Genomic DNA, 23,968 nt, shown 5'->3' with positions numbered 1-23,968 from the left:
TTGAAAGATAGCTGAAGGAATCAAGCCAATTGAGCGTGTGTTTTTGAAGGGGGGTTGGAACTCGGACCCCCATCCTATCTCAGTCTTCGCTTCCCCGTGATGAAAATATCCAAAGTAGAGGCTCCTTCAGCGTACTCCCTCACAGGTGTGGCCACAAGCCCTAAACCAAGAAGCCATGGACCCAAACTTTTGAGAAAAACCTTCCCTACTTATAAATCTTCTTTAGAACTTTGGTGAAAGAACGCTGTTATGGCTGAATTATGCAATGAGCTTCTTCAATAATGACGATCTCCTTCCGCATCCTACAAGATGAGAAGGACGGCAGGTTTTGCTGTTCCGTTTGCCTGATGACCTGTCTGCAGGCTAGTGGTATCAGTTTATGCCTGCATATTTTTTAAAATTCAAGTATTAAATAAAGTTTCGGGTGCTCTCCAGTGTTCCAAAGCCCATTAGGTAGACAGAGGGTATTCCAACACACGGACGTTCCTTGTTTAAACTTGTTTAAACTTTTGCTTTTGCTTTACACATAGCGCTTAGTACACACGGCAAAACTGAAAACTACAGGCTGCTCTGAGAGTTTCCATTTCCCAACCGCTAGTCTCACAGCTGCCTAAGCAACCACTTCCTGAAATGCAAATACACACGCCAGCGCTCACACTCGCTACCCCATACCATACATACTGATTATTGAGTACTCAGGGAAATCTCTACCCCTTCAGCTCGCCCCAGGGACCAACTTTCACAAGGGAGAGGCCAGCGCTGGCCACTTCTAGTCTCTGTAAGGAGCTCCCTTTCTGTTTTTCTTCCGGCAAACTGATTCTGTTTGGCTTCCCTGAGCCTGCTCGCCCAGTCCTTAGCGGAGTCGATGTGGACAGGAAGCAGGTGTCCGGCGCCATCCCAGGGCAGGCCTGCGTGGGAGCCGATGGTCCCCGCAGCGCAACCCGAGTGACTCCGGCGAGACCCGCCTCCCCCTGCACCTTAGAAACCGCACCACCCGTCAGCTGGCTTCAAAACAAAGAGTCCATTCAGCGGCTTCAGATGCTGGCTCGTCGCCATGGCAACCATCCTCCGCCTCCTCCCCTACCCTCCCGACTCCCCGCAGCTGCGTGGGTGGAGGCGCCGCTTTGTCCGCGGGGGCCGGCTTTATTTCCCGCCTTTGCGGTGGACTAGAAAGGAGTCACCCCCGGGAATTCACTGTGGAAGCCGCAAGTTTCTTTTTTAGCCAGGATGGTTGGGTCCAGAGAGCCTGTCCCCGCAGGCTCAGCAGCGCCACCTTCCGTGGCCAAGAGCGCACTGCCCAGTCCGCCGCTGCGCAAAAGCTCCGTGGGACTCCCTATTGTCGCTTTTCTAGTGGCGTTCACATTTGAACAGCTAGAGCTTTCTTGGCTGAAAAGACAGAATGGTTATGTAAACAATCAAGATGATTTGTTTTGTGTTTCAGATGGTTATTTTCAATGATTATGCACTTTCAAAGAACTTGTATTTTTGATGAAATTCTCAATATTTACTTTGTCTATTCTATGAAGGAACTTTTTAAAAAATAAAAAAAAATCTATAGCGCCAGAAAAAAAAAATCTTTGGCTGCCACGTGAATTTGGGAGTTGGGAGGTTCTTATAGGTCCACACGCCTATAAGCTGTCTGAGGAATCCTAGAATGAGGACAGATGGAGCTTACAAGATCTGTCTGGGGAACTGGGCGTGGGGGGGAGTACAGCCTAAGAGAATAGATCAAGAGAGAGAAGGCGGAACAGTGTGCAGAGAAAAATAGGCTGGTGTCTGTGTGCTGAGGAGCATAGGACGAGTTATACAAAGTCACATTTCCGCGTCTGGTCTGTGGGAGGGAGTGGTCACGGTCTTCCTTACATTGTACTTAATAAAGGCAGATGCTGAAGGGAATTCTGGGGCAGCTGCGTCACATCTCACTGAGTCAACTTTTAACAAAACTTGAAAACTCATTCTCAAATGATAAAAAGGCCACCTGTAACACTCAGGCAATGCTAAGTAAGCCACGCAGAGAAAAGGAAACCCAGGAGGTGACTTGACAGAGGAAGTTTTTCTGGTCTTCACTTCTAGCTACAAAAAAACCCACATTTGATGAACAGGAAGCAGCTGGGTCTGGCACACAGTAGACAAATGTTTGCAAAGCAGAGGTTTGGTTTGCTTCTGAGAGTAATCTTTATCTAAATAACTACTTAGAAACTAAGTATGTTATTTGAAAACTTCTTTTTTTTTGGACCAATCTCTTTTCTTCCTCCGGAAATCTTCTCATTTGATGACTATTTCTTCTGTAATTTCAAACGGGACGTATGAGGCAATGTCACAAATCGTTCTTTTTTTTTTTTTTAAGCTTTGAAATTATTTTTAAAATTTCTTCTCACACCCCTCCCCCGCGCGCGCCCGGCCCCGGGTGAGTAGCGACCAGGTGGGCAGCACAAGCCTTTAATCCCAGCACTCCGGAGGCGGGAGGCAGAGGGAAACAGTTCAAAGCTGTCCCGATCTGGAGACTTCCCGGCCAGCCAGAATTGTTCAGCGAAACTGTCTCAAGTAACAAAACGAAAGGGAAAATAAACACACACACACACACACACCCGTTTTTGCATGTATGAGGTACGCGTTTGCATTTGTGCATGGAAACACTTGTAGGAGTCAGAATATCACTCCTCACCTTCCATCTGATTTGAGGTAGGGCCTCTTGTTTTTAGGTACTGCCAGAGACCTTTCGGAGACTCATCTAGATTGGCACGACCGTCATCACCGCAGTTTGTCATTTCATCTTACAGTGTGCCCAGCAGTTTTTGCAACCCCCTTCACACTTCATCTTACCGAATGCCTCATTTTAATCTAACTGAAGATAAAATTTCCATCGGATCTCTGCTTCACACTTTCCCGAGTCACAGTAACCTGTGATCTCTTTAAATTTAAGGTGGTTTCAAAGACCTGCCCCAACACCTTCATTATCGGATCTGGGAACTGAGAGTCTGGAAGGAGAAGTCAGTCTTATCTGTCTGTCTGTCACTCTTTCTCTGCCTTGCTCCCCCCTCCCCACTACGTCTCTACTTTTCTCCCTTCCTTTCCTCTCTTGTCTTCTCCCCTCCCCTCCTTTCCTCTATTCTTCCCGGTTCTTTCCCGCTGGCTTGGAACTCCCTGTGTAGACAACAAGGTTGGCCTCGAACTCACTGAGATACTTCTGCTTGTCTCCTGAGTGCTGGGATTAAAGACCTGCGCCACAGGCCCGGCAAGCAGTCGCTTTTTAAGTGCACCTGTGTAATGGAGGTTAGTTATGATTGGTTATCTGTGATGCATTAAATTAGAAGCATCCCGGGAATCATTTTACCTTTCCGGTCACTTTCTAGCTCCCCGGAGGCCCTTTGTGACTGGATGACCGACTGTCTTCATCCTCCAATCGGGGCTTGGAGTCTCAGAGCTACACCAATTGAAGGTTACCGGACCTTCAATAAAGACCAATCGGATGCTAGAGCCTAGCAAGCGAACGGCGATCAATCAGAGCGCAGGAGCGGCAGCCGGGGAGCGGCTGGCCAATCAACGTGAGAGCGGTGAGGAGGGGGCGGAGCCTTCGTGCAAGGAGCACTGCGCAGCGCGACTGCGCTGCGGAGCCGGAACGGAGCCTGAGACCTGGTCGAAGCTGGTAGGGTTGGGCTGGGCGCGCGCGGATGGGAAGGGCTGCGTTGGGCGTCGCCTGGGAGAGAGGTACGGGAAGAGTCCCGGGCTACAAATGCCGTTGCCATGGCAACGCAGGTGCACAGTTCTGGGACCAGGGTCCCTGCTTCTGGACAGTTTTCAGGCTGGAGCCCCAAGGCCCATAGGGCCTCCAATACCCTAGGCTTGCAGGCTGCTGGGCTGCAACCTCTCGATGGCTGTCTTGGCAGCCGACGATCTGGACTCTCTCCTGGGGCACTAGGAAAACAGGTCTTAGCAATGTGACCAGTTGTGCTAGCTCAAGTCAGTTCGCTTCTAGGCCACCCCTGGGTGCAGCAAAGCTGCCTCATCCTGGAGATGTCACTGTAGACAAACTAGGGTGTCTCCAGAGATTTTTTTTTTAAGCATCCAGCGGAATGCTTTGTGCACAAATAATTCAGAGAATAGGTCCTTAGTGAATGAGTAAAGATCACAGTGGCAAAGATTCCAGGGGCTGGCTCTGCTCAGGAGAAGTAGAAAGCACATCACATATGCTGTTTCGAATAGGAATCGTGGTAAGCTAACGATAAGTTAAATTTTAATATATTTCATTTGACCCAAACATATTACCAGTATTAAATAAGTGGTAAGATATTTAAAATTGAGTCTTTTTTCCCAACCGAAGCTGTCCAGTCTCTAATCTTACAGTATATGTCAGTACTATCGGCCTCTTTTCAAATGCCCACTACCCATTTAAATAGTGCCTAACATCTTTGTTTATTTCATCTAGATTTTTTTTGTTTTGTTTTGTTTTGTTTGTTTTTTTGAGACAGGATCATGTTATGTAACCCAGGCTAGTCTCAAACTTGTGATCCTCCTGTCTTAGCTCCCAAGTGCCTGGCAAAGTCGGATTTAAAAGAAAATTAAGTATATTTATGTGCACCCATGTGAACAACAGGTTGTCACTTCTCTTCTCTCATGTTATGAGTCCCAATGAAATTGAATCCCATTGTTTGGATCGTTAGCAAGCCTCACCTGCTGAGCCATCTCACAAGCCTGAAACTAGTGTTTTAAGTGGATCTAACTCGGGCAATAATAACAGAGAACTGAAAATCTACAACAGACAAACAAATTGGCTGCTAGTTATTATTGGGAATTCAAGGGAAGAATCCTTAGGGCTCATGTAATAGTAGCAGGTATGTCTGGCCGGTGGCCTGCAGGCCACATGTGGCCCAGGACAGCTAGGAACGTTGCCCAACACAAAACGGTAAACTTCCTTAAGTCATGGGGACATTTGCTTTCCCATCTCGTTTTGTGACTTGTATGCTTCCTGAGGGTGTTTTTGTGGATGACAGTGTCGTGTTGGCAGTATCAAAAAGTTGAATGCACCAATGGGAAGAGGACTTGGGCCTGATCCTCGAACCTCTGGAAAATAAGGTTGTTTTAATTCAGTGAAAATGAGTCCAGTCTCTTTTGTTTGTAGGGTTGAAAACTAGCTGAATCCAGAGGCTCGCAGACTGAACCAGCGTTCCTCTCCCACCAGCCTCTCCACCATGATTCACAGCCTTTTCTTGATTAACTCTTCCGGAGATATTTTCCTGGAGAAACACTGGAAAAGTGTGGTCAGCCGCTCTGTGTGTGATTACTTCTTCGAGGCCCAAGAGAGAGCTACCGAGGCAGAAAATGTGCCTCCGGTCATCCCCACCCCTCACCACTACCTCCTGAGTGTTTACCGGCACAAGATCTTCTTTGTGGCTGTAATCCAGACAGAGGTCCCGCCTCTGTTTGTCATTGAATTCCTTCACCGAGTAGTGGATACATTTCAGGTTTGTAAATGTGAGAGTGTATAGAAATGTATATAAGCCATAAAAGAACCAAACCTTTGGTGGGCTGGCATTGTGTAGCCCAGGCTAGCCTGAGCTGCGTAGCCCAGCATATTTGCAGCCATCCTCCTGCCTCAGCCTTCTAGGTGCTGGGATTATAGGCATAAGCTGCCATGCCATCTTGCAAACATATTTTTATAGTACTGTCTCCATTGTTTTTAGCTTGGGTTTAGAGTATTTTTTTAAGAATCAAAACTGAGCATAGCTCATATCCTGTCTAAGTTTCTTCCTATTTTCTTAGTTGGCTGCATTCAAAAAAACCATTTGGATGCTCTGAGGTCTCTTGCGTGAGAGAGCCACCCGTTACACATGAATGCATGTTCTTTCTTAGCTTTGCTCACAATTAGAGTTCATTTATTCATGATAGATAGACAGACAGACACACAAACACACACACAGACCTTTTTTTTTTCTAGACAGGGTTTCTCTGTGTAGCCCTGGCTATCCTGGAACTCACTCTGTAGACCAGGATGGCCTCAATTTCACAGAGATCTTCTTGCCTCTACCTCTGAAGTGCTGGGATTAAAGATGTGGGCCACCACCACTTTGTGAGGTTTTTTTTAGTACTGTTAAATTTATGCTAGCCATTGTTAGCCTCATTGCTTTGACTTGTGTCCCAAAGATGACAAGTGTCAAGTTTTCTAAAAGAACAAAGAGGAGAAGCTAAGAGGCACTTCTTTGGACTGCTCCTGGCAGGGCTCTCTGGGTTCAGCTTTCATTCTGAATGAGTTGCGTACACGAAGCATGTATGCTGATGTGAGTTGCTGTCATGGTTTTCTGTTCTTGGGAGAATGTGAGGTTTGTTGTAGTTTACATCTTGATTTGTCGCTCTAAGGTGGTGGTTCTCAACCTGTGGGTCGAGACACCATTAGGAGTTAAACTACCCTTTCACAGGGATTGCATATCAGATATTCACATTGTCATTTATAACAGTAGAAATATTACAGTTATGCAGTAGCAATGAAAATAATTTTATGTTGGGGCGGGTCACCCCAGCATAAGGGAATTATATTAAAGGAAGGTTGAGAGCACTGCTCTGTGGGAGCCGGGGAGAGGGAGGAGAGTGATCCCAACATGGGAGCACGGTGTAAGCACAGGTCCACACAGTCCTTGTCAGCTTTACTGGCTGTGGCTGTTTGCATTACATGGATGAAAGATTAGGAGAAGGGCTCTTTGGTTTAACTTGTCTGTCATGTGAGGTCTGGAGTTAGCCGTGTGTGTGTGTGTGTGTGTGTGTGTGTGTGTGTGTGGACTGTGGGGTTAGGAAAGGGGAGGAGCCTGTAATGACCCAGTGGGAGCAAGTTTGTTCTGTCCACGGTGCTCACGCCCGCATCACAGGAGCAGGACAATTTTCACGGTAAGAGAATCAAAGCGTATTTTATCTCAAAATATTCTTCTGGAATTCCAGTCGTCGTGCTGCATGCCAGCAACTATGCACCATGAAAAGCCGACTATTTCAAGCCCAGAATACGGAGCAGACAGAAGAATCCAGTAGTTAAGTTGTTAAGCTACTTTCCATGGGTCCTGCTGTGATTTCTAAGTACGTTACCCCATACACCACTTAACAATCTATTGCCATACCAATTACTGTGTAACTTACTGAAAGCCAGGAAGTGTGTGTGTGTGTGTGTGTGTGTGTGTGTGTGTGTGTGTGTTGTCTGTTTAAAACCACAGAGATGGGGCTCATCAGTTAAAAAACACTAGCTGCTCTTCAGAACCCAGGCTCAATTTCCAGCCCCCGACATAGTGGCTCACATCTATTTATAGCTTCTGTTCCAGGTGATCTGCTGCCCTCTTCTGGCCTCTGTGGACACTCGTTGAACATGTGCTGACAGACAGACAAGGCAGACATACAAATACCTGTACACGAAGAAAAATTAACAACAACAAAAATTTAAAACCATAGAGGGGTCTGGGGAAGTAGAACCAGGTTCAGTTTTGAAGCTGCAGGGGAACGTGGGCCGGCGTGGAGCTTAGCACCTCGCTTAGCGTTTCTCCTCTTGCAATATCTGTTCTTAGTTCTTAAAGGCAACAGAGTCCCGGTGGCAGAATTGCCAACTGCTTTTGTGTAGCACCTTGCATTGAAGGGCTTCTTATACATTACGTTTGGTTTATAGATCCTCCTGGGATGAGTACTTATTTTTCATAGAAGATCACTGTTGAGAAAGGAACATGGTATTTTCCTTCAGTTATGCGCTCTCTCTCTCTGGAATATATTCCTAAAGTTTATTTTGAGTTTACCTTGGATTCTCACTGGTGCCTATCACTGATGTAGTTTAGGCTACATCTCATAGCATCAGTTTAAGGGCCAGGTAATGACATTCTCCGAGGCCCATCCATTGCCTGAGCAGTGAAGGGCCCTCAGTGTGACCTGGAGAAGAAAGAATGAAGTACAAGCTTGTCCTACGTCTTTAGATAGAAGAGCTAGGAGGCCGGCTTCAGTTCAGCAGTCAGCACCGTCCCCGAGGAAAGAAGGATTTTTTGGCTTGTGCTTCCCCCATTCAGTGATTCGTGTCGCCCTCTTGGAGGCCCTGTAAGAGCCAGGCCTGACACTTTAGAAGCATACACTGGTCACTGCTGTTGTCGTCTTTTTTTCGTTTGTTTGTTTTGTTTTGTTTTCGAGACAGGGTTCCTCTGTATAGCCCTGGCTGTCCTGGAACCCACTCTGTAGACTAGGCTGGCCTCGAACTCAGAAATCCGCCTGCCTCTGCCTCCCGAGTGCTGGGATTAAAGGTGTGGCCACCACGCCCAGCTCCTGTTGTCATCTTAACCATGTTTAGTTTACACAACATGCTTACATACCCACATAGTGTTGCCCCGTTATGCCATTAAATCAGGGCCCAAAAACAGTTAACAAGTGACACTTACGATTACAACCTAAGAGACTCCAGGTTTGATCCAGAGCACTGGGAAGGGAGAGAGAATGAGAAGAGTGTGACCTAGGTCTTCCGTACTTCCCCACGCCCTGGATACGTTCGGTGTGTGATTAGCCCTTTAAGTAAATGATAGACTTTTGGGATTCCCAACCTTGGGGATGCTCTAAAGGGACCTCTGCTGGGCTACTATCTCTCTCCACTTCATCCTTTCCTGAGTGAATTTCAAAGAAAAGTACACGAGGAAAGTTAAAAGGTTTTCTGTACAATTCTACATCACATCAGTTAGTACAACTTTGCACAGCTCATACGTTTTCATATAGGAACATATCTAGACTAAAGTAAGCCTTGTTACATTTTTTTTTATCAAGTCGAGGAAATCAATCCAAAGAGCTTGACTTCCTCTGGCTACTGACAGCACAGGTATCAGATGCCCGTCCTGGTTGTTAACCTAAGCCAGGCCGCCCAGGAGAAGGGAGGCCCTACCCTGTTCCCCCTGAGTAAATGTCCTGGACCTGCTGGTAAACACCACTGTCAGGCAAGTCCCTCCTGTCAAGAGTATTGCTTCATCTCTTCCTGCAGCCTGGGTGATAAATACAATTCTTTTTTTTCTCTCTTTTTTTAATTAGGTATTTTCCTCGTTTACATCTCCAATGCTATCCCAAAAGTCCCCCTTACCCACCCCCCCAATCCCCTACCCACCCACTCCCCCTTTTTGGCCCTGGCATTCCCCTGTAAGGGGCATATAAAGTTTGCAAGTCCAAAGGGCCTCTCTTTCCAGTGATGGCTGACTAGGTCATCTTTTGATACATATGCAGCTAGAGACAAGAGTTCCGGGGTACTGGTTAGTTCATATTGTTGTTCCACCTATAGGGTTGCAGTTCCCTTTAGCTCCTTGGGTGCTTTCTCTAGCTCCTCCATTGGGGGCCCTGTGTTCCATCCAATAGCTGACTGTGAGCATCCACTTCTGTGTTTGCTAGGCCCCGGCGATAAATACAATTCTTATGTCTTCATCAGGACTATTTTGGGGTCTGTTCCGAGCCAGTGATCAAAGACAATGTGGTGGTGGTGTACGAGGTGTTGGAAGAGATGCTGGACAACGGGTTCCCCTTGGCTACGGAGTCAAACATCCTCAAAGAACTGATAAAGCCTCCCACTATTCTCCGGACAGTGGTCAACACCATCACAGGTGTGAGCGGGGTGGGGCTTGAGAGGCCTGGGAGGTGGGGGAGGGGCGGTATTGAGGAAGCCCAGGCTCCCCAACCCCTGGCATCTCTGAGTTCTTGTGAAACTCATCTTATCTTTCATGTGCTGGGGATCTAACCCGAAATTATAATTGTATGTGGAGATTATAATTACTATTTAATTAATAGTTATAATTGTACTTCAATTTTATGTAGCACCTGGTGGCATGGCACCTGTTGTAGCATGTACTCTCAGCTGTGAAGGGAAAAAAAAAACTCATTTAACAGGATTTTCTTCCAGTTAAAGGGGAAAATATGATTACTATAGAAACTTCAGAAACACATGAAAATCTCCAAATTTAGCTACTCTTTTAATATTTATATACATATATAGTATGTGTACATATCTATTTCTTTTAAACAGGTGAATGATGCATAGATAGAATACATTCTTATTTAAATTTTATTTTATGTAATATTGGCATTTGCCTGCATGTATGTTTGAGCACCGTGTGTGCCTGGTTCCTGGGGGGGTTGGGGGGGGAGTCAGAAGAGGTCATCTAGTCCCCTGGAACTGGAGTTGCAGACAGTTGTGAGCTGCCACGTGGGTGCTGAGAGTTGAACCCCTGACCTCTGGAAGAGCAGCCAGTGCTCTTCACCGATGAGCCATCTCTCCTGTACCCAGATACAATACTTCTAAATAATAGCATGCATATTTTTCAAAATCATGGCTCTTATCCATGTTTTATGAGCATCTAACTGTGATCTACTGACGTCATTGTAATGATTAGTGTTTTTCTATGTTTGATGCACCCTGGATTACTTGTCCAGCTCCTGTCTATGATGTTCCTGATTATTTTTTTAATCCTTTCAAAACATAGGATTCTTGTGTTTGAGTCTTGTCTATTCAGTTCTGGAAAAGGAGGGGCCAGGCTGAGGGGTTTTAGAGACACCAACATACCAGGCCCCAAAACTCCTGGCAACCTTTCTGTTAAAGAACTGATCCACTGTCACCAGCCCTGCTAAGTTCTGAGGGTGTGGGCTGCTGTGTATTTCATTTCACAAAGTCTTGTTACAGGAAGGTTTCGAACCTATGGGAGTGTGTTTTCCCTCTGTTTTGAGTCACTATTCTGTGTCCTTTGTTTGTTTCTGTATTGAGATATTTTTGTGTCTCTCAACACTGACTTGAGGAATCCCTCTGATAGGCTCCATAGCCCTCTATATTGGCAGTGCCAGCTAGTTTGCAGGCTCTGCCCTGAGAGCACTCCCTTGAGAGCACATAGCCTTGTCGTGGCCCTTGCCATGCTGTGTGAAATGTTTTGATTTAGTTATAATGTAAGTGGGGGTTTCGGAGAACTGGACAAACTAATTTTGGGGGAAATACAACTATGGGAGGAACAGGGCAGTTTTGTGAAGGGATTACTTAAGGATTAGATTTGCTCTATCATCCATCAAGAGGCGTAAGTTCATGTGGTGCGTGAGACAGAAACTCAAGAGTTACCACCTTGTAAGAGACAAGACAAATTTTCAATTTTTTTAAAAAGGAGGCTGAGAGAAAATGCAATGTACCAGGTACATGTGCCAGATACATGCAATGCTGTTTTGATGATTAAAAACAACAACAACAACAACAAACAAACCAGTACTGGCCCAATTGTGTTTTTGCAGCATTCTGAGTTTAGTTTAAACCTTAAAACCTTTGTGAGAGCTTTGTTATAAAGATTTAGGGTCTCCATCTCACTCAGCTATAGCACAGTCTCCCACAAGACCCCCCTTTTGAAAAGCTGTAGTGTTCTATACATATGCTGACTATACATGCGTTTAGGGGTCCTTTCTTTAGAGAAAAAAGATGCAGGCAGTGGAAAGAGGAAAGGATTTAAATTAGTTACAGTCATCAGTTTGCTCTAAAATAAGCTTTGATGTCTGTGGTGGCGGGGTAGCGAGGAACCACTGCACAGCTGCGAGGATAGGGCAGGATCTGGCTGCGGGATCTTTTGTTCAGTGCTGGAATGACACAGATCCTGGTGATGAGGACCAGCCTTAAACTAGAATGGTGCTTCACTAATGATGGCCCTGTGTCCGTGTGTAGGTGCCCAGCCCTACAGAAACACAGAACATTATCTAAGCAGTTGTGGAATTTGAGATCCCCCCAGTCCTTGTTACTCTCAAAACCAGAATATGATATCCACTCCTCGGGTGGCTCTTCCTCCAACCTTTGCTGCAGGCAGCAGACCAGATGGCGACAATGGCTTTTAAAAATAGACCGGGCTGTCCTACATAGGAGAAGTGGAAGGCTTATCTTCCATATGGTGTTGCACGAGTAGCAAGGACATGGAAACGTGTAGGGGAATATCCTTAGATTGTTCGATGTGAATTTGCATCAAAGTACCAATTTGATTCTAGTTGACCAGTATTAATTGTTCCAGGAAGCACCAATGTGGGGGACCAGCTTCCAACTGGGCAGCTGTCGGTGGTGCCTTGGCGACGGACAGGGGTGAAATATACCAACAACGAGGCCTATTTCGATGTGGTGGAAGAGATAGACGCCATCATTGACAAGTCAGGTAGGTGCTGCGCGGGCACCAAGGACAGAGGGAGGCTGCTTTCCCTAAGTGCGGGCACCATGATGCATCCATGATGATGCAGCCCGGTCTCTCACAAGGCGCCCTTTGCGGAACTTCTCTTGAATGAAAAACAAGAGTAGGGGGTTGAGATTTGTGTGTGGGGAAGGGGGTGAAGTGTAAGAAGGCCGAGTTTGGCAGTGCGTACCAGTCACCGGATTGAGGCAGGAGGATGGAGATTTCCGGGCCATCTGGGGCTGTGTTGCCAGATCCTGTTTCAGGAAACTATGAAAGAAATGGGGGAGAGAGGGCAGTACAAGGTGCGCTGTCGTTGGTTAGGTGTCCCATTTGACAGTATTGGCTTCTCAGGTCTGGAGGCAGAACTGGCGTCGGAATGACAAGGCTCTTTCCTGTTTGCTTCAGTTAAGTAACAGTAGTTCTGAGGACGTGGGAGCGCTTACGATGTGAGCGCTTACCCACCGACCTGCTGACTGCTGTTGGAACCTCACTCCTAGCACAGCGGATGGAAGGTGGTCCAGGTGATGGAGGTGCAGGCGCACGGGCTTAGCCTCGTGTGGTCAGCAGAGTAAGCTGACCTCAGTGCCTGAGAGTGGCAGCTCAACAGCCTTCACAGAAATGTGCCTGGAGCGAGGGACGTGAGGAAAAAAAGGAAATGGTGAAACTCTAAAACTGGGCTGGCACTACAGTTTTCCATATTAACACAAATGAGAGATGCCCAACTGTCCGTGAGTAAAGAAAATGATCAATAAGCTCTGATATAACCGTCCAGTGGAGCACGATACAGTAGTGAAAAAAAAACCCGAATAATTGGTCTACCCATCAATGTGAGTGTCTCTTAGACTGTTGGGGAAACAGTCAGATGTGTGTTATCATAAACAGAGAATTGCACTTAGTGAAACTTGAAAGCAGATGCAACTTGAGGTCACAGAAGTCAGAATTAAGGGGGACACCATTAGGAAGGAGAGGGAGGAGCCTTGTTTTCATGTTAGAAAGTTCCCTCCACATGGGATGTGGACCATATTTAAGTATATGTGTTTGTGCTTAAAATTCACTAAGCTATAAGGGTTTTACATTTTTAAAAAAGATTTATTTATTTATTATATGTGAGTACACTGTAGCTGTCTTCAGACACACCAGAAGAGGGCGTCAGATCTCATTACAGATGGTTGTGAGCCACCATGTCGTTGCTGGGATTTGAACTCAGGACCTCCGGAAGAGCAGTCAGTGCTTTTAACTGCTAAGCCACCTCTCCAGCCCCAGGTTTTTACATTTTGATATTTTATATCATCATTAATTTTTTTAATTGACCCTAGAGAAATGGCTCAGTAGATAGGAGTCCTGGTTGTGCCTCTGCTGGGTTCAATTCCCAGCACCCCCACACTGGCTTTCATCTGGCTAGAACTCCAGTACCAGGGGATCTGACGCCCTCTCCTGTCCTCCATTGGCACTGCACACAGGTGGTACACAAACATACAAGCAGGGAATACCCCATAACCATAGATTAAAAATACAGGAAAAATATCTTAAACCTCTTTTTTTTTATAATTATTAGAGTAGCAATTTGTATCAGGGCTGGTGGCACACACCTTTAACTCCAGCATTCTGAGGAGGCAGATCTCTGTCAATGCGAGGCCAGCCTGGTCTATATTGTAAGTTCCAGGTTAGTCATAGCTCTGTAGTGAGGTCCAGGTTAGTCATAGCTCTGTAGTGAGGCTCTGTCTTAAAAAACAAACAAACAAACAAACAAACAAACCAACCAACCAACCAACCAACCAACCAACCAACCAACCAATGGCCAGTGTCTTAGTTAAGGTTTCCATTGCTGTGAACAGACACCATGACCAAGGCAACTCTTATAAGGACGACGTTTAATTGGGGCTGGCTTACAGGTTCAGTCCATTATCATCAAGGCAGAAAGCATGGCAGCATCCAGGCAGACATGAAGCTTGGGGAGCTGACAGTTCTACATCTTGTTCTGAAGTCAAGTAGAAGACTGTTTCCCATGTGAGTAGGAGGAGGGTCTCAAAGCCCACCCCACCCACAGTGACTGATACACTTCCTCCAGCAAGGCCACACCTACTCCAACAAAGCCATTCCTCCCAAAAGTGCCACTCCCTGGACCAAGCATGTTACAACTACCACAGCCAGTCTTGTTACACTGTGAGAGACTGTTCTACAGTGGGGTGGGCTGGAGGCAGGGACACCATTAGGAGGTTGTGACTGAAGTTCCAACTCAAAGTTTAGGTGTCCATAGTAGATAAATATCCCCGGAAAGTGAGGAGTTGGTTCCCAGACCAAAGCTGGCTATTGCAGCACTAGGAAGTTGAGGCAGAAGGAGCAAGTTTGAGACCAGCCTGACCTACAAAAAAATAGTATTTAGGTAGGCATGGGGAGAGAAGGGGTGAGAGTGGGCCATGTATACCTGGCTGAGGCACCTGGATAGGGGTACCACCTTATACTACAGATGGGACCATCAGGGAAACAGAGCGAATCTGCTGTTGGCAATGAGCTTGCAACACTGGTGACACCTGGAGAGTCATCCCCTGGTCAGGAGTAAGGCTGAGCTTGAAGTGCAGTGTATTGCAGGGCCTGCACAGATGCAAGCCAGACAGGGTCCCGGGACTGACATGTGGACACAGGCTCCCACCCCTAACCAAAGCTGCCTGCAATTGGCCACCGCTTGCAAAGTAAAAATAAGTCTTCTCCCATGGAGTCCCACTGGGCACAGTAACCACACTTGGGGCAGGCTCTGTGCCCAGCAGTAGATGGCTAATGCAAAATGAGTTCAATGGTGTTTGTGTTGACTTTCTGCCTTTTACAGCTTTGTTTGGGCATGTTTGAAGTGGGAGGAGCCTGTTTTGTTTTGTTGGACTTCCACTTGCATCTTCTGGTTTCCAATTTTGTGCTTTTGTGGTTTTTTTCTGTTTGTGATTGGATTGTTTTTTGAGTGAAGAGGGAGGGGCACAGAGTTAGGTGAGTAGGGAGGTAGACAGAATCTGGGAGGAGTTGGGGGGTGTGATTAGAATATATCGTGTGAAAACAATCTTTTCTCCATTTAAAATGAGAAACAATGCAGGTAACTGGGTATGGTGGAGACTGAAGCCTTGGGGAAGGCTAAGGAGAGCGGGGAGAATAAGAGGGGCTTGGCCTGAGTGCACGGTGACTATTAGAACAGGCAGAGAGACCTGCTTGTGAGGCAGAAGAGAAACTGAGGACAGAAGAGGAGACTAAGAAAAAAAAGGGAGTGAGGGAGGGGGAGGTAGAGGAAGGGGAAGAAGGGGGAAGGAGGGGGAGAGGGAGGGGTGAGAGATGGAGGGAGAGGAAGGAAGGGGAAGAAGAGGGAAGGAGGGGGAGAGGGAGGGGAGGGAGATGGAGGGAGAGAAGAAGAGGGAGAGGGAGGGGAGGAAGAGGGAAGGAGGGGGAGAGGGAGGCAGGGGAAAGGAGGTGGAGGGAGGGAGGAAGGGGAAAGAGTGGGAGAGAGAAGGAGGAGGTGGAGAGAGAGGGAGGGAGAGAAGAGGAAGAAGAGGGAGAGGGAGGAGGAGAGGGGGGATTGCTTATAGAGGGAGAAGTCTGAAGATGTGTGGACAGAGATCTGTAGGATGAGGACCGCAGGCAACTTCAGCCTTGGCAGCTGAGCTCCTAGAGGTCAGCTTCTTCGAACAAATCCTCTCAACAACTAGTTAAGTTCTGTGACTGGCACTCCATGATGGACAGATGGATGGACAAATGATGTGGGTGGTTAGACAGAACAGAAGTGGGCAGGAGGAAGGGAGGAAGAGAGAGAGGAAGGGAAGGAGGGAGGGAGGAGGAGAGAGAGGAAGGGAAGGAGGGAGAAAGGAGGGAGGGAGGGAAGCAGGACAGACAGAGGAGAGAGCAGCTGGTCCCCAGAGGTCCTCTTCTTTTTCCTCTTAGGTTCCACAGTCACCGCTGAGATCCAAGGGGTGATCGATGCCTGTGTTAAGCTGACCGGGATGCCGGATCTCACTCTGTCCTTCATGGTAATGTCCATTGCTCACCTTCTTGGCATGGGAAAGGAGGTGTTTCTGGAAAGAATGAAAACGAGCTAGCACAAGAAGTAATCATGGTGGCGGTGAAGCCTACGCCGGGCTTTGGATGCTTGTATGTGCTTAGTGAAAGTGTCACCTGCGTTGCTTCTCAAAGGAAACCCGGGAGCTTACCCCCACTTTTTGTTCTTCCCGCCTGGCTCTGCAGAACCCCAGGTTGCTGGACGATGTTAGCTTCCACCCCTGTGTCCGTTTCAAGCGCTGGGAATCTGAGCGCATCCTCTCCTTCATCCCTCCTGACGGCAACTTCCGCCTGCTCGCCTACCACGTCAGTGCACAGAAGTAAGCAGCCACCAGGAGCAGAAGCTGTCTGTGGAAGCTCTGTCTGTAGGGATCAGCCTCAAGCTCTTTGGCTCCATTTACCTGGGTTCCAGCTCCTTAGGTCGCGACCTGTGCCAGTGCTGTGAGCTGCTTTCCCCTTCCCTGTCGGTCTCTTTTCTGGGGATAGCGAGTGTCTTTCTGTGAGGACTGAGTGGACCTTGCTTCCCTGAGTGGTCACTGAGGCTGCCATTACTGCTTTCATGGTGGTGTCTGCTGAGTCCGTCAAAGCCAGCTTAGGCTGGCTTTGAACTTACATCATTCCTCCTGGGCCCACAGGTGTGAGCTATCAGCACAGTAGCTGCTGTAACGTTGTTGCTACCTTCAAAAGAAGAAAGTTTTCCTTAGAATATCAGTGTTTCCTTGACCTCAATAAAGCGCTTAATCATGCTTTGAAAGACTCCAATGCAGTGAGTTTTGGTCTCCCATGCTTCCTTATTAGAGAGTTCTGTTTTGCAGTAGATGGAGACTGTGAAGAGTTAGGATGCTGAAGACTCAGGGTCAATCCCTCCTCCCTGGTGACTCGAGTCTATGTGCCTGGATCCAATCACCCCAACTCAAACCTCTCCCTATAGATATGACCAGGCAAGTTATTCAACCTCAGAGAAGCAGAAGGACATCAGTATTCATGTATACCTCTTCCCCTCCCCCTTCCCCTCCCCCCCCAATACATTTAAGAATTAAAATAATCTTAAATAAGTGAGAAAATCTATCAAGAGAATAGTAAAGGGGGTGTTTTATTTTTTGAAGGTTTCTTTACCTGCTGTCTATATAGAAGTGTTTGGCTGCATATGTATGTATGTGCGCTGCATACATCACTGGCTGCTGTGGAGGCCAGAGGATGGTGTCAGATCCCCTAGAACGGGAGCTCTTGTGTGCTTCCATGCGGGTGCAGGGAATCGAACCTCCGTCCTGTGCAAGAGCAGCAAGTGCTTCTAACTGATGCTCTAACTGATGTGCTACCTCTCCGGCCCCCACAGGGTGTTCTCTTTCTCCCAATTTGTTTTAGATTTATTTATTTTATTTCATGTGTATGGGTGCTCTGCTTATGTGTATGTATCTGTACCACACGCATGCCTGGTGCCTACAGAGATCAGGAGAGGGTGTCTGATCCACTGGAACTGGAGTCCTGGGCCCTTTGCCGGAACAGCAGGTGGTCCTAACTGCTGAGCCATCCCTCCAGCCCCTGGTGTTTCCTCTTTGAAGAGGGTGTTTTGTCTCTTTCGCAGCCTCGTTGCCATTCCAGTCTATGTCAAACATAGCATCAGCTTCCGGGACAGCAGTTCACTTGGACGCTTTGAAATCACGGTGGGACCCAAGCAGACCATGGGGAAGACCATAGAGGGTGTGATTGTCACCAGCCAGATGCCCAAAGGAGTCCTGAATATGAGCCTCACTCCATCTCAGGGGACACACACGTTTGACCCCGTGACAAAGGTAGGGGAAGAGGCATTTGAATCACCTTCAACACAGGCTACACGTGGTGGAAGGCGAATATTTCTGACAGAAGGTTCTCTGTGGAGCCCCCTCCTCCCATCAGAGGTGGCTTATAGTGTGGAAGGCAGGCAGACGCCTTGAGGTTGTAGCTCTGAGCTCAGATGAAGACGTCACTGTGGTTGTGTGGGAACACCCACTTTCTTTATGTTTCCTTCCAAGATGCTGTCTTGGGATGTAGGAAAAATAAACCCACAGAAGCTGCCAAGTTTGAAGGGGACGATGGGTCTCCAGGTCGGAGCTTCTAAACCAGATGAGAACCCTACGATTAACCTGCAGTTTAAGATCCAGCAGCTGGCCATTTCTGGTGAGTGGCACATCTTGGGTGGTTTGGAAAGGAGTGGAAATGGGGCAGACCTCAGTGTCTTTTCTTCCTGGGGCTATCTGAGGATGGGCATGTTGAGTCTGGCTTTATTACCCGATGCAGACTCAATCATTAGTAAGATCCTTCCCAGTACAGTCTTGGGGGAAGTGTACAGACTATCTAGAAGCTCCCATAAAGACCCTGAGTCAAAACGTCTGGGACACCAATGAGAAATGGGCTGACAGGCTGGAGAGATGGCTTAGTGGTTAAGAGCACTGACTGCTCTTCCAAAGGTTCTGAGTTCAAATCTCAGAAACCACATGGTGGCTCACAACCAACTGTAATGAGATCTGATGGTTTCTTCTGGTGAGTCTGAAGACAGCTACAGTGTACTTAGATATAACAATAAATAAATCTTAAAAAAAAAAAAAAAGAGCCGGGCAGTGGTGGCGCACGCCTTTAATCCCAGCACTTGGGAGGCAGAGGCAGGTGGATTTCTGAGTTCGAGCCTGGTCTACAAAGTGAGTTCCAGGACAGCCAGGGCTATACAGAGAAATCCTGTCTCAGAGAGGGAGAGAGAGAGAGAGAGAGATGGGCTGACAGAGGCCTCCACAGGCCATTGTTGGATCACGGAGAGCTGTCGGTTTTCAGTATTAGGGTACTCCTCCATTCTTCACCAGGAATGGGGAGAAATAAGCCCCTTTGCCCCAGCTTCAGCCGACTTACTCTTCACTGGCACCGTCTTTAGAGATTGCCAGGCTTCACCAGTTTGTCTACACTTAGGAAAGTAATAATAGATACTTTGTAATAATTAATAATAATAGGTCGTTTGCTGGGTATTTGTTACAACCTGGCATCTCCTAAGACACGTTTTATTCTTGTTTAACTTTTTGAAGGGCCTTCTGAAAGCCTTAGGAAGAAATGTGCTCTCTCTCTAGAGAACATTCTTGTTTCTCTTTACTGAAAGACTCTTTAACTTGGATGATTAAATTAAGTGATATGCTCTTTCTCCTGAACCTCTTAATGGGCCCTAAAGCTATCGGCAAACTCATTTTCGGTCAGCTGGGCCACAGTGTGTAGGAAGCCCTCATCGATCCATTCATTCCCTTTCATTACTCATGAATGCTGTCATCATTCAATCAGCAGCACAACTTGAGCAAAATGCCACGCGTTATTTTGTCTCACCCTCACTGCAGTCCGTGCCTGCCTCTCTGCCCTGTCCCACAGGAGAGCCTCCTGCTGACGTCACCTTTGCTGTTAATGCCTGAAGTGAGATCGCTGAGCTGTCCACCTCTGCTTGGCAGAACAGGCTTGTTAAGACAGTCTCTTCCACACACCCTGCTGTGTGCACTGACAGACCCAGGCAACTGTCTGCTGGTGGCTCCTGGGAGATACTCACGTCTCACTCCTCTCTTCCTCTCTCCCTCCAGGACTCAAAGTGAACCGTCTGGATATGTACGGGGAGAAGTACAAGCCCTTTAAAGGCATCAAATACATGACCAAAGCCGGCAAGTTCCAAGTCCGAACCTGAAGGGAACGTCTTGCCGAAGGAGCAGTTCACGGACACTTTTTCATTTCTTACTTGTCTAAAAGTAAAATGTCAGCCTGTTTCTTAGGTCCGTTCCCTCCGGGCTCCATCTACTCCCTTTTGTCCTCCGTCTTCAGCCACATAAGTGATGGAGGGAGAGAAAGTTCATTCGGGGAAAAAAACGAGGCCAACCCCAGCGCAGCACTGACTGAGTTCTGGAGGCGTGGCCTGGAGAGCAGCGGCCTGTGACACTGCATTTCATCACTTTTAACACAGTTGCCGTGGGGAAAGACCGGCCTGTGATGTTTGGTTTCAGTCACCTAAACCCAATGGAAGATGTCTCTATTGATTTCTTTTTTTTTAAGATAGAAAGATATGAGAGGGGAAAAAAGAAGATCGGAAGAAAAATGGGTGTTAGTCCAAGAAAGAGCAGTTGAGATTTGACTCATGGGTCTGGGTTGTACCTCGGTGATCAAGCCCTGACCTGGAGTCCTGGTTCATCCTGGTACCACCCACAATGAAGACAGATCTGCTCGATGGGGGGCAGGACTGAGAGGCTGGTGTGAAGAGATACCATAGTGAAGGGTTGTCGAGAAAAGCGATTGGAATCTCCCCGGTGGGTGAGGCTAGGACAAGCCGAGTGCAGTAGTTTCTTTCAGACCCCTCTCACGTGTAGAAAGGCTTTGTATGTCCAGGACTTTGAAAGTTCAAGTCCACGCTTGACGTGAAACCGCACTGGGATTAGCTTTCTTTGGAGACTAAGGTGCCACAGCCTGGCTCTTAAGATTGTCACTGGCTGCTTGCGCTGGCCCGTCGTCTTGTTGGGAAGGTTACCTGCTAGAGCGGCGTACAGACTTTTGCTGGCTATCTGACTCCTCAGTGGGATCGCTCCCAAAACAGCAGTGCTCGGTGCAGGCAGGTTTTATGAGTGATAGTGGTGGAGTTGATGTGGGGGACTCGCCACCCAGTGGATCATGTCCATGCTCCCTGACCTCCACTGATGTTTGTGAAGCCGGACTGGCCCTGGGCCTTGCTTTTCCTGTCTGAAGGTCCCATCAGAATCCCCAAGTGAGTGTGAGCCCACTGAGGACATTCAGTGTACGAAGCTGCTTTCCATTGTCTGTACCTATCGGCTACAGCTCCCAGACAGACAGACAGACAGCTCCCAAATAGCTCCCAGTCCGCACTTAAAACAAAAACAAAACAAAACAAAAAGTGTCTTGAACCTCTGAATAAAATTAATACCATAGGAGGGCAGGCTGTGTTGACCACGAGTAGTCCACAGTTTAAACCATAGCCGCTGAAGGAGCACAGAGTATTCTTAATTCGTTTCAATGTGTCCACTAGTCATTTTACTGAATACATAAAAGGCGGGTGTGTTGTTTTTAATTTACAGCTTAGGGCGCAACTTGCCTCTGTGTTGTGCTTGGAGGGAGAAGGAGACCGGCTTCCTTCAGTCTGCATGGCTCTCCTCTGAAGTCCTATTTCTAAGTACTTGGACTTCACTTACTTATTTTCTATCTTTTGGCTAGTGTTCTCTTGCTGCGGTCAGGACTTGTTTTTGCTGCCGAGTAGAGTTTCTCTGTGGTTTCCTCGTGGGGTTGAACTGTGCTATGTGCAATCAGATGTTTCCTACCAGGATCTGCATGAGTGTCCCACACCCTGCTGTGGAGGGTACACACTTTGCAGGTCACTTTCACAGGCTCTGGGGGTGGGGATTCCAAGTTTTCTTGGGTCACAGGGAATTATGTATATTGGACCCTGAGCGCGTTTAAGTTAGTGAGTGCAGCTCATTTATCCCCTCGAGCACAGCATAGCTTGTTTTTTTCTAGGAGGCCGTGTTGGGAGTATAGGATCAGCAGACCTAGGCATCATGGGTACTGCCAAGCCTCGCCAACCCCACCCAGTGATTGTCAGCAAAGGTTGTGCAGGGAAACTTAATAGCTGCTCGCTCTGTGTGTGGTCCATGTTAAAGTCTTAATAAAGCTTTACCAGTCCTGGGGACTATGTCTGGTTACTGAGACTACCCTTCACTAAGTAGAAGGCACTCATTTGAGACATCTGAAACTCTGGGTAGAGTGTGAGTCTCCAGCTACCCTGGGAGATGGGTCATTTAGTGCTGTTTGTAAGGTTGGTGGCAGCTAAGGTCTAGAGGAATCTAATGGTTTCTCCAGGTTGTAAAAGGCAAAGCCATTAAAGCCCCAGGTGCCCATGCCAGTCCTTTCCTGTGTGCCACACGGGCAGAGGGTGGAGCTGCCAGTTCCCAAGTGTCTCTTGTAGAGGTTTTTCTGAGGGAGATGGGCATCTTACTTACTTTTCCATTGCTGGGACAAAACACCTCGACCAAGGCAACTCATTAAAGAAGGTGTTTAATTGGGCTTACAGTTCCACAGGGTTAGAGTCCGTGATGCCGGAGCAAAGGCAAGATGGCAGGTATGATGAGAGCTCACCACTTGACCCACAAGTAGGGGGCAGAGAGCAGAGTGGGAATGACATGGGCTTTTGGGCCTCAGGGCTCACCCCCCAGCGACACACCTACTCCCATAAGACCACACTTTCTAATCCTTTTCAACTGGACCAAGAATCCAAACACAGAGCCTATAAAGAGTGAGTCTCATTCCAAGCACCAGGTGGAGTCTAATGCTGCCAGTTGATACGAGTAGTCACTGATAACTCTCTAAACCAATTTTCTAGACATCTATAGCAGGACTTTCTGGACCTGCCAGAGATTAAATGACGTAGGGACTTACTGATTTCTAGTATAGCTTACGCTTTTAGCTTGGGCTATCTCCCATCTAGCTCATTCAACTTAACCTTATCCTAGCCCACGACACACCATGTGATTAGTTCTTTGCCGCTCTCTCTGTCCCAGTTTGTCCAACCACCTTCTCGGTACCTACAACCACTTCCTTATCTGGTGGTGAATCCCCGCCTCTGATTCTTTTCCCAGAGACCCTCTCTCAGCCTGCCTTCCCTTTCCTGCCTAGCTACTGGCTGTCAGATCTTTATTAAGCCAATCAATGGGTGAGGAAGGAGGGGTATTTACAAAGTACCGAGGCAGATGATGAGGCCTAAGAATAACACCACCAAAGTCAGGCCAGCTCTCAGCTGGTACAGTGATCAGCAATTGTATATACAGAGTCAGCTTTCACACGGTGCACCCCAACAGATGTCTGTTCACTACCTGGAAGTGTGTTGTGCTTGTTAAGAGCTCAGTTTTGGGGCTGGAGAGATGGCTCAGAGGTAAAGAGCACTGGCTGTTCTCCCAGAGGATCAGGGTTCAATTCCCAGCACCCACGTGGAAGCTCACATCTGTAACTCCAGTTCCAGAGACTGCAACTGCTTCACACAGCCAAAACACCATTGAACATTTTTTTTTAAAGTTCAGTTTCTGTTTCTCTTAGACACTACATATGTATGTCTCTATTGGGAGACAGGTTCTATATACCACAGCCTTCATGATGAAATGAAAGGACAGCCTGTGGGGGTAGGGTGGGTGTCACTTCTCTGTTTCCTTTATGTGACTCCAGAGGACTCAAGTCATCAGGTTTGGCTGTAAGTGGCTTCACTCATGGATCCAGGTTGGTTTATTTGGGTTTTTTTGCCCACTTCTCACACATGTCTCTAGTACAGTGCCCTCCCTTTTCCCTAGCAACTTTGCAAATATTAAATGGAAAACCCCAGGAAAGGGCAACCTTTCAGGTTGTGTATTATTCTGAGCAGCGTGATGAAGTCTTTCACTGACTTGCCATCCCACCCTGGCAGGCCCCATCTTTCCCTGGACACAGATCACACCTTGCCCCTGGTCTCGCTGGCCACTAAGGACCGGCCAGTCTCCACTCTTAACAATGGCCATAGTATCTGGTCTCTTTGTGCTCAGGTAACCGCTATTTTATTTAGTAGCCCTACTTCACAAGTAAATGCGGGGGGGGGGGGGTTCGGGGGGGGGTTGGATAGGCCAGTGAAAAAATAAGAAGACTGAAAGAAAATGCTTCCTCTCAATGAGAAATTCAAAGTTCCCAATAAGAACAAAAATCCCACGTGAATGCCTCAGTAAGGACAATACTTGTAACTGAAATTGTAAAGCACTTAAAAAAACATA

At 47.4% G+C, this 23,968-nt stretch overlaps 1 protein-coding gene across 3 annotated transcripts; it reads left to right on the top strand.

Moving 5' to 3' along the window:
* Nucleotides 1–1,929: 1,929 nt before the first annotated feature.
* On the top strand, nt 1,930–21,868 carry Ap3m2 (adaptor-related protein complex 3, mu 2 subunit). 3 transcript variants are annotated; one of them, XM_030243706.1, is made up of 10 exons: nt 1,930–2,001; nt 3,354–3,646; nt 5,120–5,462; nt 9,410–9,581; nt 12,003–12,140; nt 16,071–16,156; nt 16,371–16,504; nt 17,770–17,977; nt 18,197–18,341; nt 19,769–21,868. In XM_030243706.1, exons 3-10 carry the CDS (start codon nt 5,190–5,192, stop codon nt 19,867–19,869), a joined length of 1,257 nt encoding a protein of 418 aa, XP_030099566.1. In that variant the 5' UTR covers nt 1,930–2,001; nt 3,354–3,646; nt 5,120–5,189; the 3' UTR covers nt 19,870–21,868. The 3 variants fall into 3 exon arrangements, with proteins under 3 accessions (XP_030099566.1, NP_083781.2, NP_001116292.1); NM_029505.3 differs by lacking the exon at nt 1,930–2,001 and having other exon boundaries at nt 3,568–3,646; NM_001122820.1 differs by lacking the exon at nt 1,930–2,001 and having other exon boundaries at nt 3,568–3,708.
* The last annotated feature ends 2,100 nt before the right edge of the window (nt 21,869–23,968 follow it).

This window comes from Mus musculus, chromosome 8, assembly GCF_000001635.26.
Source record: "Mus musculus strain C57BL/6J chromosome 8, GRCm38.p6 C57BL/6J".
Taxonomy (NCBI): domain Eukaryota; kingdom Metazoa; phylum Chordata; class Mammalia; order Rodentia; family Muridae; genus Mus; species Mus musculus.
This window is presented reverse-complemented; position numbering and strand designations above follow the sequence as displayed.

What these genes read in the sequence shown, in the direction of transcription:
- Ap3m2 (XM_030243706.1), top strand. Translation starts at nt 5,190, where the DNA reads ATGATTCACAGCCTTTTCTTGATTAACTCTTCCGGAGATATTTTCCTG. An exon ending in ATCTCACTCTGTCCTTCATG is followed by an intron (nt 16,157 to 16,370) that starts GTAATGTCCATT and finishes CTGGCTCTGCAG; the next exon opens with AACCCCAGGTTGCTGGACGA. An exon ending in TACCACGTCAGTGCACAGAA is followed by an intron (nt 16,505 to 17,769) that starts GTAAGCAGCCAC and finishes TCTCTTTCGCAG; the next exon opens with CCTCGTTGCCATTCCAGTCT.